Raw genomic sequence first — 17,028 nt, 5'->3', positions numbered from 1 at the left:
GGCATTCAGATAGTCTCACATGAATTACCAGGTCTAAGGGCAACAATATTGCTTCGTTGATGCATTGTAGCATGCTCACACTTCCAATAATCTTAGTTGCCATATTTCATCGTTCTTGCAGCGTTGTCGCAGTGGTATGAATTGACTACTCAATGATGTCAGAAGCAACAAAACGTGCAACTTTTCCACTTCTTTGCCTGCCCTTGAAGCACTCGCCTTTTCAAAGTCATCGGTCATGCCCAAATCTGAAAGCACTTATTTGCCCTGGTTCAAGTATGTTTGTGGTTAATCTGCGATACTGGCAGCAAAGAGGTGTATCTCTGGCAGATATTGGGCATTGTAGGAATCGCACCGCTAGCACGAGTTGTTGGGGTCTCGGTGCTGACGCCCGTTATTGCCAATGGGTCGCAAGCCCCAAGGGTAGCGTTGGCCTGGCGGCCTGTGGCACTGGAAGCATCCGAAGGTCCCGGCAAAGCAAGAGAAGACTGGTAACAGAACAACTTGTTTATTCTAACATAGCAAAAGAGCGGCCGGTCAGGTCGACCGAAGTGGAGAGACGGGAGAGCACGTAACTCAACAGTACAAATCGGAGCCTCTCTCCTGGCGTCCGGGGGCAGCTGCTCTTATACTCTCGGCGTCGCGGTCCAAAAGGGAAGGTCACGGGATGAAGGTCACGGGATGAAGGTCACGGGACGGCGGAGCATGAGCCCACGACGGCGCGCACGGTCGAGCCGAGAGACCTGCTGAACCGAGTGTAGTGACGCATCGCCAACCCTCACTTGGGGAGCTCCGCTCCCCGGCTGCCGCGCTTTGACAAGCGTGGGCACACACACACACACGCACACACGAAGACACGTGGCACTGAAACACGCCTGGACACGCTTGGCGGGGAGGCGTTGCGGCGGCGTCGAACGGGCCAAAATGTCCGCCGCTTTGAACGAAGCCCCGGCGTCCGTTGCATCCGCGCCGGCATTACCGCGCGTTGTAGGCGAAACGTAACAGCATTTATGTCCTCCAGACACGTAAAGCGGTGTCCCAGGCTTTAGTGCATGAGAGTGGAAACTTGGAGAAACCGAAGTAAGGTTGGCACAGCTGAAACCAGCACAAATAACTGCCGCACACTTGAGCTTGGAGCTGCATATATTTATTGCGAAAAACACCTGCGCACAGGCGTTCATTGATGCACGAAAAAGCCAAAGTGATCAGAGCAGTACAACATGATCAAATTACGAAAAACAAATTTAAAATTAACGAACCACAGAAGCCATGTCAGTGAGACTAAGCGAAGCACAGGAAACATTCTGCTAAAGGAGAGAATGGTGGCCTAGTTGGATATTATGGATTCATTGATAGCGCACTTGATGAAACACAGATGAACATTGAAGCAAATACACACTTGTGTATGTGTGTGTTTCAGTGTTTGTCTTTGTCTCACCAAGTGCCCTACCGTTGAATCAGATTCCGCTAAAAAGGCCTAAATAACCTCCCATTACATTTGCGAAAAGCCCTCTGGCATTGCTTGAGCTGTGCTGTTTTGACAGGAAAGGCTGAGCCTGATGTCTGGCTTTGTAACAGAGTGTTCCCTATACTCCCTACTTGTTCCCTACTTGTTCCCTATACTCCGTTATATACTTAATAGACGACACCGTGGGAGCTGTGCGAGGATGTGTGGTGATAGACATTTACGGCTGTGCATTTTATGGTGTGGCTGTTCTGGATCACAGCGTGTTTACAGGAGGTATTCAGAGACCCGGATTGGGAAGAATTGGGGACAAAAGTTAATGGAGAATACCTTAGTAACTTGCGATTCGCTGATGATATTGCCTTGCTTAGTAACTCAGGGGACCAATTGCAATGCATGCTCACTGACCTGGAGAGGCAAAGCAGAAGAGTGGGTCTAAAAATTAATCTGCAGAAAACTAAAGTAATGTTTAACAGTCTCGGAAGAGAACAGCAATTTACAATAGGTAGCGAGGCACTGGAAGTGGTAAGGGAATACATCTACTTAGGGCAGGTAGTGACGGCGAATCCGGATCATGAGAGTGAAATAACCAGAAGAATAAGAATGGGCTGGGGTGCGTTTGGCAGGCATTCTCAGATCATGAACAGCAGGTTGCCATTATCCCTCAAGAGAAAAGTGTATTATAGCTGTGTCTTACCAGTACTCACCTACGGGGCAGAAACGTGGAGGCTGACGAAAAGGGTTCTGCTTAAATTGAGGACGATGCAACGAGCTATGGAAAGAAGAATGATGGGTGTAACGTTAAGGGACAAGAAAAGAGCAGATTGGGTGAGGGAACAAACACGAGTTAGTGACATCTTAGTTGAAATCAAGAAAAAGAAATGTGCATGGGCAGGACTTGTAATGAGGAGGGAAGATAACCGATGGTCATTAAGGGTTACGGACTGAATTCCAAGGGAAGGGAAGCGTAGCAGGGGGCGGCAGAAAGTTAGGTGGGTGGATGAGATTAAGAAGTTTGCAGGGACGACATGGCCACAATTGGTACATGACTGGGGTTGTTGGAGAAGCATGGGAGAGGCCTTTGCCCTGCAGTGGGCGTAACCAGGCTGATGATGATTATGATGATGTCCTGGATCTGTGGCACTTTCTACAGAATAACTACTACATATATTACAACTACAATTTGTGGACGTAAGGTTGCATCGAGTTGCGTATTAGGTATTTGTATGTGTTGGTGCTTTCGGCATGCGATATGCTACGTTTCGGTTGGAAAAGCAAGTGGTGTGCTGTGGCCGCTAGACACCGAAGTGCGTCACTTTGCTTGTTTGTTGATAAATAGTTTCAGATCCGTGACATCTTCCATGCAGTAATTATGTCATGTTTTGCGGCATAAAAATATAATAGTTAATGTTGCATTGAATTAGACGATGATTACCGTGTGTCTTTCTGTCACGGGGGGCGCACTATTTCTTGTGGTGGATGCAAGTAGTGAGAAAATTCTCCCTAGCCTTTTGTAGCATTGCCTGCTATGTATGAAATAGAGGAGAGATGCTTGGTGATGTGCAGTGGATGCTTGGTGATGTGCAGTGCACCATGGACATGGAACGATCATCTTTTTGCCAGCATCTATGGGTAACTTTTCGGTAGTGGAAGGCATTGCTTTCAGGTCGGTGTTTGTCTAATGTGAATGAGGTTGTTGCACTGTTACCACTGACCTTGCAAATGCCTTCAGAGCATCGCACCATGCCTGCACTTGGTTATACGTCCTTCGGTTGCAATTTTTTTTTCCCACATCAACATTGTGCAAATACTGTGGGGTGCTTATATGTACATACTATGAAATGCCAAGTGCATCAAGATGTACCGTGGCGGTCCTCATAGGAGAGCGTCGGGTAATCCAGGGTTTGACGAAACTTCGTCTGGCAAGGGGCATAAACATTGCCTGGCAAGGGGCATATATTTTTCTTTGGGGATAAATAAAGACCTGTCACAGGCAACAGAAAGAACATAGTTTATGATGTTTCGACGCCTTTACGGGTGCCTTGTTCACAAATGCGAAAAAGGCTGGGTGGTGCCTTATATACGTAATAGATGGCTTAATGAATTGATGTATTTGTCTGGCAGATTCATTTCTTTTTTTTTTTTGCATTTCTGGACAAGGGACCTGTACGGGTCTCGAAACATCATAAATATTGTTCTTCTTTTTATGGCCTGTAGTAAGTGTTTGTTGATCTCCAAGAAGAAAAAAAAAACGGTATTGGGTACAGAGGGTACGGAAGTGTGTATGAGTTCGTTCAGTTGTGTGACAAAATTACTCGGAGTACACAATGTCTGAAAGCACACACAACATTTGGTGTGTATACTGATACACCCTTTCAGTACTCAACACACGCTTAAGAAAGTTTTCCTCCTTTGGGGCTTTTAATATCTTGTCCCTTAACAATAGTCATCTATCTTGGGCTTGTTTCCTTTATTTAGTGTTGACCTTCTAGTACTTTCATGTCGTGAACAGCATGCATATTCCTGACACAAAAGTAGTGAGCATGGAGTGTTAAAAGTTCCAAAATGCTTAGGAAATGTTTATGGCAAAGAGTGTACAAATGGCTGCCTCGTGGCACGTGCAGCTACGTGGTGATAGCGAGTGGCTGTGCCAGTTGCCCCAAGCTGCGTTGCGAGCGTCCCGGTTGCAGCACGGCCTTCTGCTACCACTGCAAACAAGAGTGGCACCCCAACCAGACCTGCGATGCTGCCCGGGCGCAGCGCGCCTCCAGGCCCGCTGCCCAGGCCGGCTCGACCCTCGGGTTCCCTCATGATGAGGGCCTGCAGCGTGAGTGCCGTGTTTTATTTTATTTCATTTATTAGTACCTTCGAGACCGGAAGTCATTATAGAGGGCAGCTGTATAATTCAGATATGATCCCAGTACGCGATTCCAGTCTTCCAATGTGTGCGGGAGGAATGAGTACGGGCAAGCCTTCGTACTATTATTGATACGTGAAGGAATATAAATATGGTGGGGAAATTAGATCAAGGCAGAGCTCTGGGATATGATAATAGATTTTGCGAAATAACGAAAGCCTGTAATGTCTGCGGTTTGATGAAAGTGAGGGCATTTCGAGAGATTTTCGTGTGTGTGACACTAGCTGGTCAGTTGTTAATAGGGGTGTGTGCATACTCGAATATAACAGCCAGCTACAATACCAGCTCTGGGCTGTCCAGAAGGCCCGCAAAGTGGCGGAGAACCTAGGGCTCCCCGTGCCGACGTGGGAGGTGCCCTCTACACCTTGACGAGCAGTTGGGTGTCCTTCAGGACTCCTTTCGGAAATAAAGTTTCGCCAACACCACTACCGAATCAAACCGTGTAGTGATCATGCATATAATTCGATTTGTGAATCGGTATGTCTGCTATTAGAATATTCGCTGTATTTGACGTAGGGACCTGCTCGTAGCCCCTCATGCTCGGTGGAGCGCAATTTGATTTCTTCAGGTCGTTATTCTCGCCCCAAAAGGTGCGCCGAGCACGCCACTGACTGACCACCCGGCTGACACGGCCGCAGATTTCGTCCGTCATGAAAGAAGGTAAGACGTGCGGACGCAAGAGAACCAGACGACACAACACGGCCTTTGTGTCGTCTCGTGCTCTTGCATCTGCACACCTTACCTTCTTTCACGATGAATCCCTACCAGCTACATAGCTCAACTTTCTGCACTTCTAAGTGGACTTTGTCTCTGCAAGTGCTTCTGCCCTATACTGCATGCACATCCAGATTTCGGCCCGATGCAGGGATCGCAGATGTGCACAGCGCCCCACTGCGGCCAAACAGCGTCTGCTGCCTCTGTCCGTGCGAGGTTCGTCCAGGCCGACAGGCACCGATAGAAACGATAACGCGACGCGGTCAGAAGGAACGGCAACAAAAATGGCACATATTTCGGGAATTTCGAAAGCATGTGCCAAGATCGGGCCGATTAACCGCCGCGGAAGGCGGATGGTGTCGGATACGCGGCGACAAAAAATTAACGCCGCTTCAACACCCGTCAATCTGCACACATGATCTCGGTTATTTTTGTGGGAGGCATTCTGAGACGGCTTGCGGCCCGTTGCCATTATTGCCACATCGGTCAGCGGCGCTTATTCGTCATGGCCACACTGCTTAGCCATTAGGCCTAATCAGCCTGGCTTCGTCGGGCGTCGTGACAAAATGGCGGCGAGGTCGTGGCGTTGCGTCGCGCGAACTTGGTGCGTCCCTACTGATTTTGGAATCTTAGACAGGTGGCAAATCGCACCAAACATTATACTGAAACGACGCCTGCTCTATACCATCGGTTCCAAGTCACTGCGGCCGATACACACAGCGCCATCGATGGCTATGCGCGGAGTGGTGGTTTGTTGAGTCACGTGACGCGCAGTCCGCGCTTTCGTCTTTCGAGCAGATTGGCCTTACAATAACCCACCTGCCGTAAAGATGAGAAATCCCTTCTGCGATTAAGGGAAAACTGGAAAGCTGTACTTTCTTGTGCAATGAAATATTGCCATAAAACGCTGGTCCATTACCAAATCTGGAACTTCATTGGTATTTAGTACAACATAATGCCACTTATTCTTTAGATTCAGAAGAAGAAAAAAGGCACTCAACTCTATTCAACAGATATTCTATCGATAAACAAACAAAATGCATTTTCCAGACCTCCATTAATTAGAACTGAGTTGTAGTCAGCGCTGGCTTACTAATTTGGAGTTCCCTTTATTAAGAGTAGACCGTTCTGTATATCATGGTTTCTATGTTCCTAAGTCACTGATACCTTGCCACATTGTTGTTATGCAGCATGGGTTTTCTTGGCCAAAATTTGTAAGCATTAGATGTTTTGAAAGAGTTTCTGATATTTGATATTTCATTCAATATCCTGCTTTTCTTTTCTTGATTCGATTGAATATTCAACTCGAAATCTGCTATTTGGTATTCGCAAAACCCTAGTTGATAATAAATGTTGCAGGGTTATCTTAAGTAACAAGTTTCTAGAAGGTCGTATAGAAGGCCGTTTATCCAAGTTTAATTCTGACGAGAGTTTTGTAGAGTAGTAATTTGAAAGAATGTGCAGAAGGGGTTGGGTGGACACCAGCCTCTCTGCATTTGTGGTAGTCCTGAGGTCAAAGGTCAAAAGCTGTAAGGGCCGTCGCTGGTTAGGCTGGTGTGGCACTCACGCGGAACCTCTCGGCATTTGCTTGATATTCCAGATGTTTCGGGGAAAGCTAACCCTTGTATTCTAAACTTGACACTCCACATTTCTGGCTTCAGAAAGTGCATGGTAGTGCAACCCTTCAACTCAAGTAATCATTGTGCGTCAGTGACACATCGAGGGGATCCCCAAGCAAAAATATAATATTGTAAGCAGGTGCCCTTGGAGCAAAAGTGGATTTCTCAAGCCAATTTTTCACTGACGGAATTGTTGGGAAGTGCTTTTGAAGAAGATCTGAGCTGTGCCCGTGAAATGCAGATTCTGCAAATCCCCGTTTGGAAAGGCGCTGCAGAGAGAAAACAAAAAAAGAGGGAGAAAAAATAAGATGGGTGGGGTCGTGACAAAAGAATTGTCACGTGGGGCCCTAGCTCTGATGTAGAGGAGGAATGCCACTTGCAGTTGATGACCAAGGCAACGGGAGAAAAGAGCCTCTGCTGCTAGGAGGGTAGCTCACCTCCTCGCACCATGGCCTCGCTAAATTTCATTTGCAATTATCTTGACTGCTACAAGGCCCTTTTTAAAGATTCTTGTGGCAGAACACTCCTTGGGTGGTGCTCCACAACTTTCAACCTATAACTGACATTTCAAACTCTGCCAGGTGGGCAACGAAATTTTGAGCCATGCGAAAAGCTTAGCTTCAGATAGAGTAGATAGTGATTGGCCTCTGTGCAGAATTTTACGTTTGGAAAATGAGCAGATGCATCACGCAAGGCTCGAAAAGCGGGTGTTATTGATACCAAAACTGAAAACTAACTAAATAAATAAAAATACAGAAATTTGTAAATTAAGATGCTGCCATTGCCGCTCGCTGGAAGCCACATGACTCGGATCGCACGACTCCTAGCCAGACAGTGGAAACGAAACCACATGCATTAGTGGGCCATAAATTGGCTTGTTTCGTTCCGCGGGGATAGCGCCTTACAACCAGACTCTCTGGTTGGTTGGCCGTGCAGGGGACGACATCAAGCACTGCCCCTGCTGCAAGGTGTTCATCATCAAGATGGACGACGGGTCGTGCAACCACATGACGTGCCGCCTGTGCGGCACCGAGTTCTGCTGGCTGTGCATGAAGGAGGTGTCGGACCTGCACTACCTGAGCCCCTCAGGCTGCACCTTCTGGGGCAAGAAGCCCTGGAGCCGCAAGAAGAAGATCCTCTGGCAGCTGGGCATGCTCGTCGGCGCACCCGTCGGCATTGCCCTCATCGCGGGCATTGCTGTGCCCGCCATCGTCATCGGCATTCCCGTCTGGGTTGGACGAAAGGTGACGCAGGGGCAGTCTTTTGAAACTGCCGAGGTTTTGGGAATGGCCTAGCTGTGCTTATAGTTCTGTCACCAGGTTCCATTCCCTCGGGAGTGCTTGTCATTGAGGGTTGATGCTTGTGGCATGCTTGCTTGTTTGTTCCAGTATTGCTCGATAAATTTTGCCATAGATACCCGCTGTGGCTGCTTGTGCAATGAGAGAGTACTACCAATTCTACTAGTCGATGAACAAGCAGCCTAATGATTTAGCCCTGAGGTTCTTTCGTTTCCTAGTCTTGGCATGTGCACGCCTGCATGAATGTGTCCATCACTTTGCCATATATCGCTTAGAAATTCTTAGTTTTCACCGCCAGTTCTTTAGTATTTAAGCACTGAACATGTTTGGGAGGCTTGACGAGTGCATTCAAGGAAACACTTTATTAGGTATAGATAGCGTACTTTGCAAGCGTTTAGGATCTGCTCTCTGTGTGGTTGTGGGTAACGTAAGGAATATGTGCAAGCCAGCTGTCCTTGACGTTTGCCTTCTTAGGTGTCAAATTTGGTATGTGTACTGCGTATAGACCTTCCCTCATTTTGAAAGAGCAAGAAATTCAGTGTTGTGTTGCAAGTTGTGGCCCGTTGTCGTGAACACTGAAGGATGGGACAAGTTGATTACTAGAACTGTGGCGCAACATTTACCAGCACAACTGGACAGTGCAGTGAGCACAAAAACGGATGCCCCCCCCCCCCTCCCCCTCCCAAAGACCAGTGTTTCTCCTGCGGCTTTTATTGTGCAGAAGCTGATGGGTCATCATCTTGTTTTCGGCTTGCCGTGTATGTGTCTGCTCCAGAGCATGGAACTGGTGAGAGAGATGGCGCGCACAAAGAAAGGGGAAGGGGCCACATTCACATGCGAGATAGTGCGGTACAGTTACACCTTGATTTGATGATTTGTTATGCAGCCAACGTCTGATTTTTCTGACTCCCAAGGGACCATGAAAATGTCTGAGAAATCGGGCAGTCCGAAAGAATGAATGCATGCAGAAAACGCACTATTTTATAGGTATTTCCCGTATGGAGAGGGTCATGGACGGAGTATCAGATTTGCGAAACTCTGCCAATGCATCATTGAGGTGGCTCTGAAAAGAGCCATATATAAATCGAAGGGGGGGGGGGGGGGGAACGACAGTGGAGGCCATCAATGTAACAGACGCCATCTTTAGTTGGGTCAACACTACCTGTTACTGCTTTAGCAGCGCGGAAAAAATCATTCATCCTCTTTTGCGTGGTGTTCCGCTTGCACACAACGATGTTTGCTCCAATTTCAGCCAGGGTCATATCATCACCGTACACTTATGACAGCGTCATCAATGTTTGCGTCACCTCGGAGCTTGTTGACTGCGTAGGCGCTGGCTATTCATTCTCAGTATCGGAGTCATCCGAACCCACCGTCACTTGACAGACGATTTCATCCTCAGCTAACTTTGCACAGAGTTTGAGATCTTTGTCGACGTTGGCAAACCCTTCAAAAGTTATCCCGGTTGGAATCGAAACGTCAGTGGCGCGCAGGTCATCGAACGCAAAGTCCAAAAAAGGAGATTGATCGTACACGCTGTCGTTCTCTCCGAGCAAGACGGCAATCTCATTGCCGAGTGTGAAGTCTGGGTGGCAAAAGCAACTGCAAAGTGTCTCTTATGTAACTGCATTCCATGGGTCCGCAAGCATACCGGCAGCAGACCTAAGGTCAACGGTGTAACTTTTACTGCTGTCTGTCACCAGGGAATGCAAGCATTTCTTCTGGGAGCATTTTGTGGAACAAACCAGTGTCATTGCAGTTTCAAATTTTCTGAGGCATGAACTGCTGCATCAAAGACTGCAGCTTTCCATTCTCATGCTGCACGACGGCTGAATCCGCAACTTTCACCACACTTCTTGAACTTGAGGTCATTGCGATTCTTGAGATTTCTGAGCTACCAATCGCTGAACTTGAAGTCCTTGACACTTATTTGAAGTGCTAAAGCCTTCGCCTTTTGCTTAAAGATGTAACCCAAAACCAGGATTCACTTTGCGATCATGGTATTTAGCTACGCAAGGAGCGCTTCGTCAAGCTATGGGTAAATGCACAGACTCGCATTCTTTTTTTGAGCCCTGCGGACTTTTTTTGTAATCCAAAACCTTTTGCTTAGAAATTCCCAACTCCTTGCCCACGTCGGCTTGTCACTGGCAGCTTTCAACTTGCTTGATGATGACGGCTTTATTTTCCATCGTCAGCCTACAATAGGGCTTTGAGCGCTCCGAAGTCATGGGCGAAGGTGATGAAGGCGTATTCAGCGCCATCACTGTCAGCGGCAAATCCGCTCATTGGAGAGCACAGCACTGAAGCGGGAAGCTTCTTAGTGGATGAACGCAAAATACCACTATGGCCATAGCTACGGCTGGCTACAGACGCGAACGGATTGGCATGTGAGAGCGTTGGTATGAGGTTTCAATGTGATACAGTGGCCGCAGTGCTATAGTTGGCTATGGCTAGCGGATTGGCATGCAAGAGAGGGGGCTTGAGGCTGCGAGGTGATCAAAATGGCGGCGATGGATGCTGCTTTAGACCCGTGGTTAGAGGTAAAAGGTCTGGAAAAATCGGACGGCAAAGGGTTTGAACGCCCGAAATTTTAGCCGTTTTTATACATTGGTTCCATGGGGTATGTGACGATGCCATGAAGGAGTCTGAATTATTGGGCATGTCTGAAAACTCAGACGTTGACTGTATGTATTGTAATTTGATTTCCATACGTGCCGTGTATGTTTAGATTCTATTTATTTGTTTGTTTGTTTGTTTATTCATATAACACATAATATAACAAAGGGCAGTTAATCACTATTTCAATGTAGCAAAATTTCACAACTGCACGTCAGGTTGCAAGGTGAAAAAAAAAAGGAAAAAAAAAAAACAAAATAGAAAGGCTTCCAGGGACCTCTCAGCACCACGTGAAAAGATTGTTTCTAAATAGCACCCTCATATATTCACGCAGCATAGGAGTGGGCTGCAGTGACGGGGTATAAGAGCATTTACCATATCTTTCCGTGTATCACCCGCCTGCTCGTATTACGGCACTCCCAAAAGGGAAAACAAAAACAAAACATGCATGTTACCTGTGGAAATAATGGCGTACAGTGCTTAAATTTCTGTAAGAACAGTCTCATTCACAGATGCATGACTCATCAATGTCGTATCTTTGGCCAGCGGCTATGTTCCCCACCTCTTTGACGGCACTGATAATCTTAGCTTCTGCTTTGCACTATAAAGGACTGTAGCTTACTGTGAATTGCACCGCATTGTGATCCCAGTTCTGGTTTCCTTGGGCCACGTGCACTATTCACTAACAACTGACACAGTCAAAACGCATAATAGCTACCCAAAAAGAGATCTGGCAACCGCGAAAGAGGGGAGACCTCACGGCAACACAATGCATGCTGCCAGGAAGCCACACCTAAAGTTGAAATTGGGGTGTTACCCACAGCCGTACTTTACTGTCAAATTAAAAAAATTTCTGGTGCTAGTTGCAGATGCAAAGATACGGTATATGTGTTACAGGAATTCTCCCAATTCAGTCCATGAAGTGCTGCGCAGGAACCATTACACACTGTTCAAGAGAGCTAGGAAACTGCTGCTTCTCTTACCGTTTTTCTTTAACACTCTCTTGGTTCTACAGTTTTAGAAGGATGACTGTCGCATGAACAGCAGGCAACTGTCTCTGTTTTTCCACTTGTTTCTCTGTGAGGGCCTCAGATGAAAGCTGGGGTCTCTCTGTGTTTCCTCCCGTCTTGTCTTTTTCTCGTTTGTACTGCCCCCATGGCGCAGCTGCACTCCAAGTACGACCTGCGCACCACGAGCCGCCTCAAGCGGAATTTCGTGGTGACAAGCGGTGTGGTGGCCTCGTTCCTCGTGTCTCCGATCATCGCCGGCATTGCTGTCGGTGAGTCGTGGGATGTGGACAGCGGGCATCGGTAGATGTGTGGCCTTCTGCTGCTGTGCAAGGCACTCGCGCTGTGTGAATATCGGCTGCAGCTGCTGCTAGCGGGGTGGTGGCAGAATGCACAAACTGTTCTTGCACCTATCCGTAGGTGCAGGTTAAGGCCACCCTCTGCAGTAGCTCACTGGATCTGGCCTCACGCTGCTGAGCTCAAAGGTTCGATCCTGGCAGCAGCATCTGCATTTCAATAGGGGTGAAATGCAAAAATGCTCATGTGCTTACTTAGCTTTAGATGTACATTGAAGCAACCCAGGTGGTCGAAATTATTCTGTGCTCCCGGCCCCACAAGGGTGCGCCTTGTAATCGAATTGCAGTTCTCACATGTAAAATTTGAGAATTTAATTGGTCAAAAGCTGAGGACCACGTCATTGGCGATAGAAGTACGGTTTGTACACCACCTTGAAACCCTTGTAAACCCTTGAATTTGCGAAAAAGGAGTTCAAGATTCCTTCCAACTCTTCAAAAATAAATGTGCTACTTGAATTCTTAGAAAATTGGGGTTGGTGGTGACTTTTGAACATTGGAAGTAACAAACTCGGCATCAGGGCTATGCCATAGACACTGTCTAGTGAGAGTGTCGCTAAGCAATGTAATGTGGCATGCCCACGGCCACTAATGACAGGCTTGTTTAAATTGCGATTGTGGAGCTAGACAAATCCAGATCACACGACCACGCTGTATGTACCACTATTTTTCTTGTTTTACTAGCTGGTTCATACCGCAGCCACCATGGCTCCATTTTTGAGGCCTGAGCTATGGAAATGCAAGACTCAAGGTTTCAATTATTTGGCTTTGACGTGACAAGGATCTTTGGCTGAAGCCAAGCACTACGAAACGTCGTGCTCGTAGGCGGCTAACATCAATACAGTGAGAAAGTCTAATTTGAAAAGCGACCTGAAGAGCTAGAGGCATGGTTTGAACTTGGCATCTGCTTAGCTACCAGAAGTTTGCAGCTAAGAATTAGATTTCACTATTTAGAAAAATCAAATCCTGCGGTTTTACGGGCCCAAGACCATGATCTGATTATCGCACCTGCTGTGCTGGGGGACTCTGCATTGATTTTGACCACCTGGAGTTCTGTACGTGTATGCAAATCAAAGTACACAATTTTTTTTTTTTTTTTTTTTTTCATTTTGCCCTTATTGAAACGCGGGCATCATGGCCGGGATTCAACCCACCACCACCTTGAGCTCGGCAGCAAAGCCATATTCACTATTGTTCACTCTATGTGTATCTGGGTGTTTCTTCCCCCTCCTTGAATTTTGAGTCGAATGTTCTGTACAAACCATGGATAGAAAGAAAGTTAAAAAAAATCTGAGGACACCTAAGCACTTCCTACATGAGTTGTGAATGCTAAAGCATTAATGTCCAGTTGAACGCCGCTGAGTGATCCTTCAAGTTATAAACTCCTCGCAGGCAAGCAAGCGCGTTGAGACGCTTGGCGTGTTTTGATTTGGCCTTAACGAAGCACAATTAGAATGCATGCGAGAGCTTGTGCAGACAAGGAAGACGCAGATAACACAGGCTTGTGAGAGTGAAGGTGACGGTACGTAGTGGTGATGCCCTCTCCCCTCGTGCAACACCTGGTGCACCACTGTGGCTGCAGGTGTTCCCTTTCACCTGCTCTACTCCGTCGAGGCGCACCCATGCTGTGACGTTGCAGTGTATGGGAGTTCGGTTGCTGTTTCTCTGGTACAGATGCTGGCTTTTTCACTCAATGAGCCATTTTACACTTTCGCATCGATAGGCATTCCTCCTTGGCGCCTTCAAGAGCCAACCAAGCAGCATTGTTGGCATGTTCATTACCTTAACATGTAGACATAAGGATGGGAAGACAGCAGCGTGGAACAGGGTTAGCATAACTGCGAGTCAGCCTAGTTGGAACAGATTCATCTTAAAGCTTTTTGTGCGCAAACAAACAGTGACGAAGAATAGGAGCAACACAAGGACGAGCGCTTGTGGCCGGCTCGCAGTTATGCTTCAGTTCATTTCTAGTTCTTCCGGCCCTCTTTCTACCTGTCCGAACTACAGCTTAAACAACCCAGCAGTTCTGGTGCCTATTATCGCGGTCTGTGAAAAAAGAGCTCGTCCTTGTGTTGCTCCTATTCTTCGTCCCTGTTTGTTCGCGCACAAAAAGTTTTAAGGGTTAGCATATTTTTTAGTTGCAATTCAACACTAAGGAACGGAGTGTGGCAGCCCATGTAATGCATGGAGCAGCTAACCGGTGGAATACAGTTCGGCAACGTTGATACTTTCCTATTTATTACATTTTCCCAGCTTTTATACGCTGTGAAAGGCTGGTCACGCTTAGTTTCCGTAGGGCTCTGATTTGTTTGGGGTAGCCAAAAAGTTTGCCCTAAATGGGATCATTATGAGTGGGCGTGGCTGTACTACAAAGGGCTATGTGTGTCTTGGACTCGTTCCAGCCAGTGATTTGTGATTTTATCTCCAACCTATGTTGCCTGCCTCTGCCCCCACAGGCATCGGCGTCCCCATCCTGCTGGCCTACATCTACGGGGTCGTTCCAGTGTCCCTGTGCCGTTCTGGTGGCTGCGGCGTCACCACTTCGGCGTCGGGGGTCCGCATCGAGTTTGACGAGGAAGGCGAAGGCGTGGGCGGGATCGGCAGCGGGTCCGTTGGGGTCGCGGCTGACGGTGCAAGCGTGGACACTGCTGGGGGCATTGCCCCGGCCAGCATTGGCGAAGCGGCCTCCCTGGGGATGTCGGGGGGCAGCCCCAGCCTCGGCTCGCACCTGGACACGGTGGCAGGCGCATCAAACACGGCGATTGCTGGCCACTCTCTCACGGGAAGCATCGCCTCGGCCAGTGCCCACTCCCACCGGTGAGATTCTTGTTTTCCATAACAGAGAATTTGCAAAATCCCGGAAGTTGGTGGCCCCGTAGTACTTTATGCAACAATGCCAGCCCTGAAAATAGACAGCGATGGCATTTCACTAGTTTTTGAGATGAAATCCAGAGTATTCAGTTGCCTCCAAACCTTTTATGTTAACTATCGCCAGTGATGACTGCACGATTACAACTAGGCTTCAAACTCTCACAAGCCACAGTTGCAGTGGGCTTCATAAGTTGATCTGTAGATCATGCCACTAGAGTAGCTACCACACAAGAACCTCCATAGGTGCCCCTAGTATCAGCTCGGAGCCTGTCCAAATGTCTCAAACACTGTAAAAGTTAATAAAGGGAAAATGAGACATCCACCCAATCGGAGCAATTGCTACAAAGGGAACCAATATGGGCTTTGTAGCAATGGGAACGATCGGGTGCATGTCTTATTTTTTCTTTATTAATTACTGCTCTCCACCTTGTGGGTTTTCCGGAGAAATATTATGTGAAACGGTAAAGGTTATGTAATAACAGTAGGAACATAGAATTTTAGTGCAAGTACATTTATTTTACTGTAATATTGTCATTACTGCAAAGCTGGGTTCTGTGTTTGATAGAATAACTAGTGCGTTGTGGTTTAAGTCTTCTTTAAGGGGCAACAACAAATGTTTTTGAGGTTATGGTAACTAAAAGTGATATTAAGAGGAAGCTTTAGCTCGGGCCCAACTCCAACGCGACCTATTCAAATACATGTAAAACGCAGAAATGCTTTTCTATGTTAACCCCTGGACTGATTTTAATGAAATTTGTTCCATTTAAGAGAGAAATTGAAATTCTAGTGACTGTTGGAAGTGAAATTTCGATTTAGGGCCCGGTATTGTTTAAAAATTTTCAAAAATTCGGAAGTAAAAAAAAAATACATAGAAGCACGAAGTTTACAAATTAATAGCTCTGCATCAAAAACAGATATCGCGGTTCTATAAACAGCATCTATGAGAACAATCAAAGCGGACAAATTCGGTATGACAATTTATATCTTAAGTGAATTCGTTACATTGTGCACAAGGGTTCTGCAAAAGCTGTATTTCCATATTACTAAATTTTTTGAGACTCGTGTGTAAAATAGCAGTTTCGTCCGCTTTAGATGTGCTATTAGATGCAATTCACAGAATTGTGATGTCGTTTTTCATTGTTGAATTAGAGTTGTAAACTTGATAGTCTTGTTTTCTGAAGATTTTCTATATTTGCCAAATTTTTAATAAAAATTGACGACCTAAATAAGAAATTCGAAACCAACAGTCACTATAATTCAAGTTTTTCTATTAAATGCAACAAACCTCGTCAAATTTAGTGAAGTGGTTGCAGAGAAAACGAATTCTCCTTTTACATGTATTTAGATAGGAGCGCCCGAGCTAAAGCTTCCTCTTAAGCGAATGCGTGTGTCCATCTTGCAGACAGTGTGGCTGTAATGCCTCAAAATTGAGGGGCACACATACCGTAACAAACATACATACTGTTTAAAGGCAGCACCAGAAAAGGAATTGCGAAGGTTGATGAGGCACCTTGATGGCCACAGTTAAAGAAGAAAGCTAATGATGGTGATGATGATCTGTTTTCTGAAGTTCGCTAGGGTTTTCGTGCGGGTTCGATGTCATGCCATCCTTGAATACCAGTGTATTCCAAGATGAATGTGCAAACGAGGTAACGACGTGTGATGACGACGTCAACACAAACTTAGCACGACATGCATGTGTTTACATTCTCTCACGTCTGAGCATTGTCTGAACTACACTGGCATCCCTCAGGCCGCCTACCCCACTTCTCAGTTTCGTGGTTTGTTTCTCACCGTTTTTCCTTCTCCCTGTGGCGACTGCTCTCAGGCTGGAAGTCCAGGCGGAGGTGTCATCGAACAAGCGCTTCAGCCTGAGCAGCCACAGCGAGACGGCCTCGGCCACAGTCAGCCTCAGCGAGCGCTCAGCCAACATGTCTGGCGTTGCGGACGACGCCGCCAGCACCCGAGCCCTTGCAGGTTCCATCGTTGGATACAGGTGCGCTGTTTCGCCACAAAGCTCTCTCTCTCTCTCTCTCTCTCCTGTTGGCCAGAACCAGAGGGATTGTCGCACGAACAGTTCCAGCTAATACAGTAAAAGCTTGCTAATTCGACACCCATTCAGCTGTATCTGTGACCTCAACTTCAAAGCAATCTATACTTTTTCTAAATGC

General features: G+C 46.9%; 1 protein-coding gene across 3 annotated transcripts in view; it reads left to right on the top strand.

Moving 5' to 3' along the window:
* LOC126537889 (E3 ubiquitin-protein ligase RNF19A-like) overlaps positions 1-17,028 on the top strand; it is a 123,958-nt gene that overhangs the window by 94,493 nt on the left and 12,437 nt on the right. For all 3 annotated transcript variants that reach the window (XM_050184988.3, XM_050184990.3, XM_050184991.3), the window contains exons 4-8: positions 4,087-4,289; positions 7,649-7,956; positions 11,791-11,905; positions 14,443-14,803; positions 16,686-16,853. In XM_050184988.3, the coding sequence (XP_050040945.1) occupies positions 4,087-4,289; positions 7,649-7,956; positions 11,791-11,905; positions 14,443-14,803; positions 16,686-16,853 (1,155 nt within the window). The remainder of the gene's footprint in view (positions 1-4,086; positions 4,290-7,648; positions 7,957-11,790; positions 11,906-14,442; positions 14,804-16,685; positions 16,854-17,028) is intronic.

This window comes from Dermacentor andersoni, chromosome 4 (assembly GCF_023375885.2).
Source record: "Dermacentor andersoni chromosome 4, qqDerAnde1_hic_scaffold, whole genome shotgun sequence".
In the NCBI taxonomy this organism is placed as follows: domain Eukaryota; kingdom Metazoa; phylum Arthropoda; class Arachnida; order Ixodida; family Ixodidae; genus Dermacentor; species Dermacentor andersoni.
This window is presented reverse-complemented; position numbering and strand designations above follow the sequence as displayed.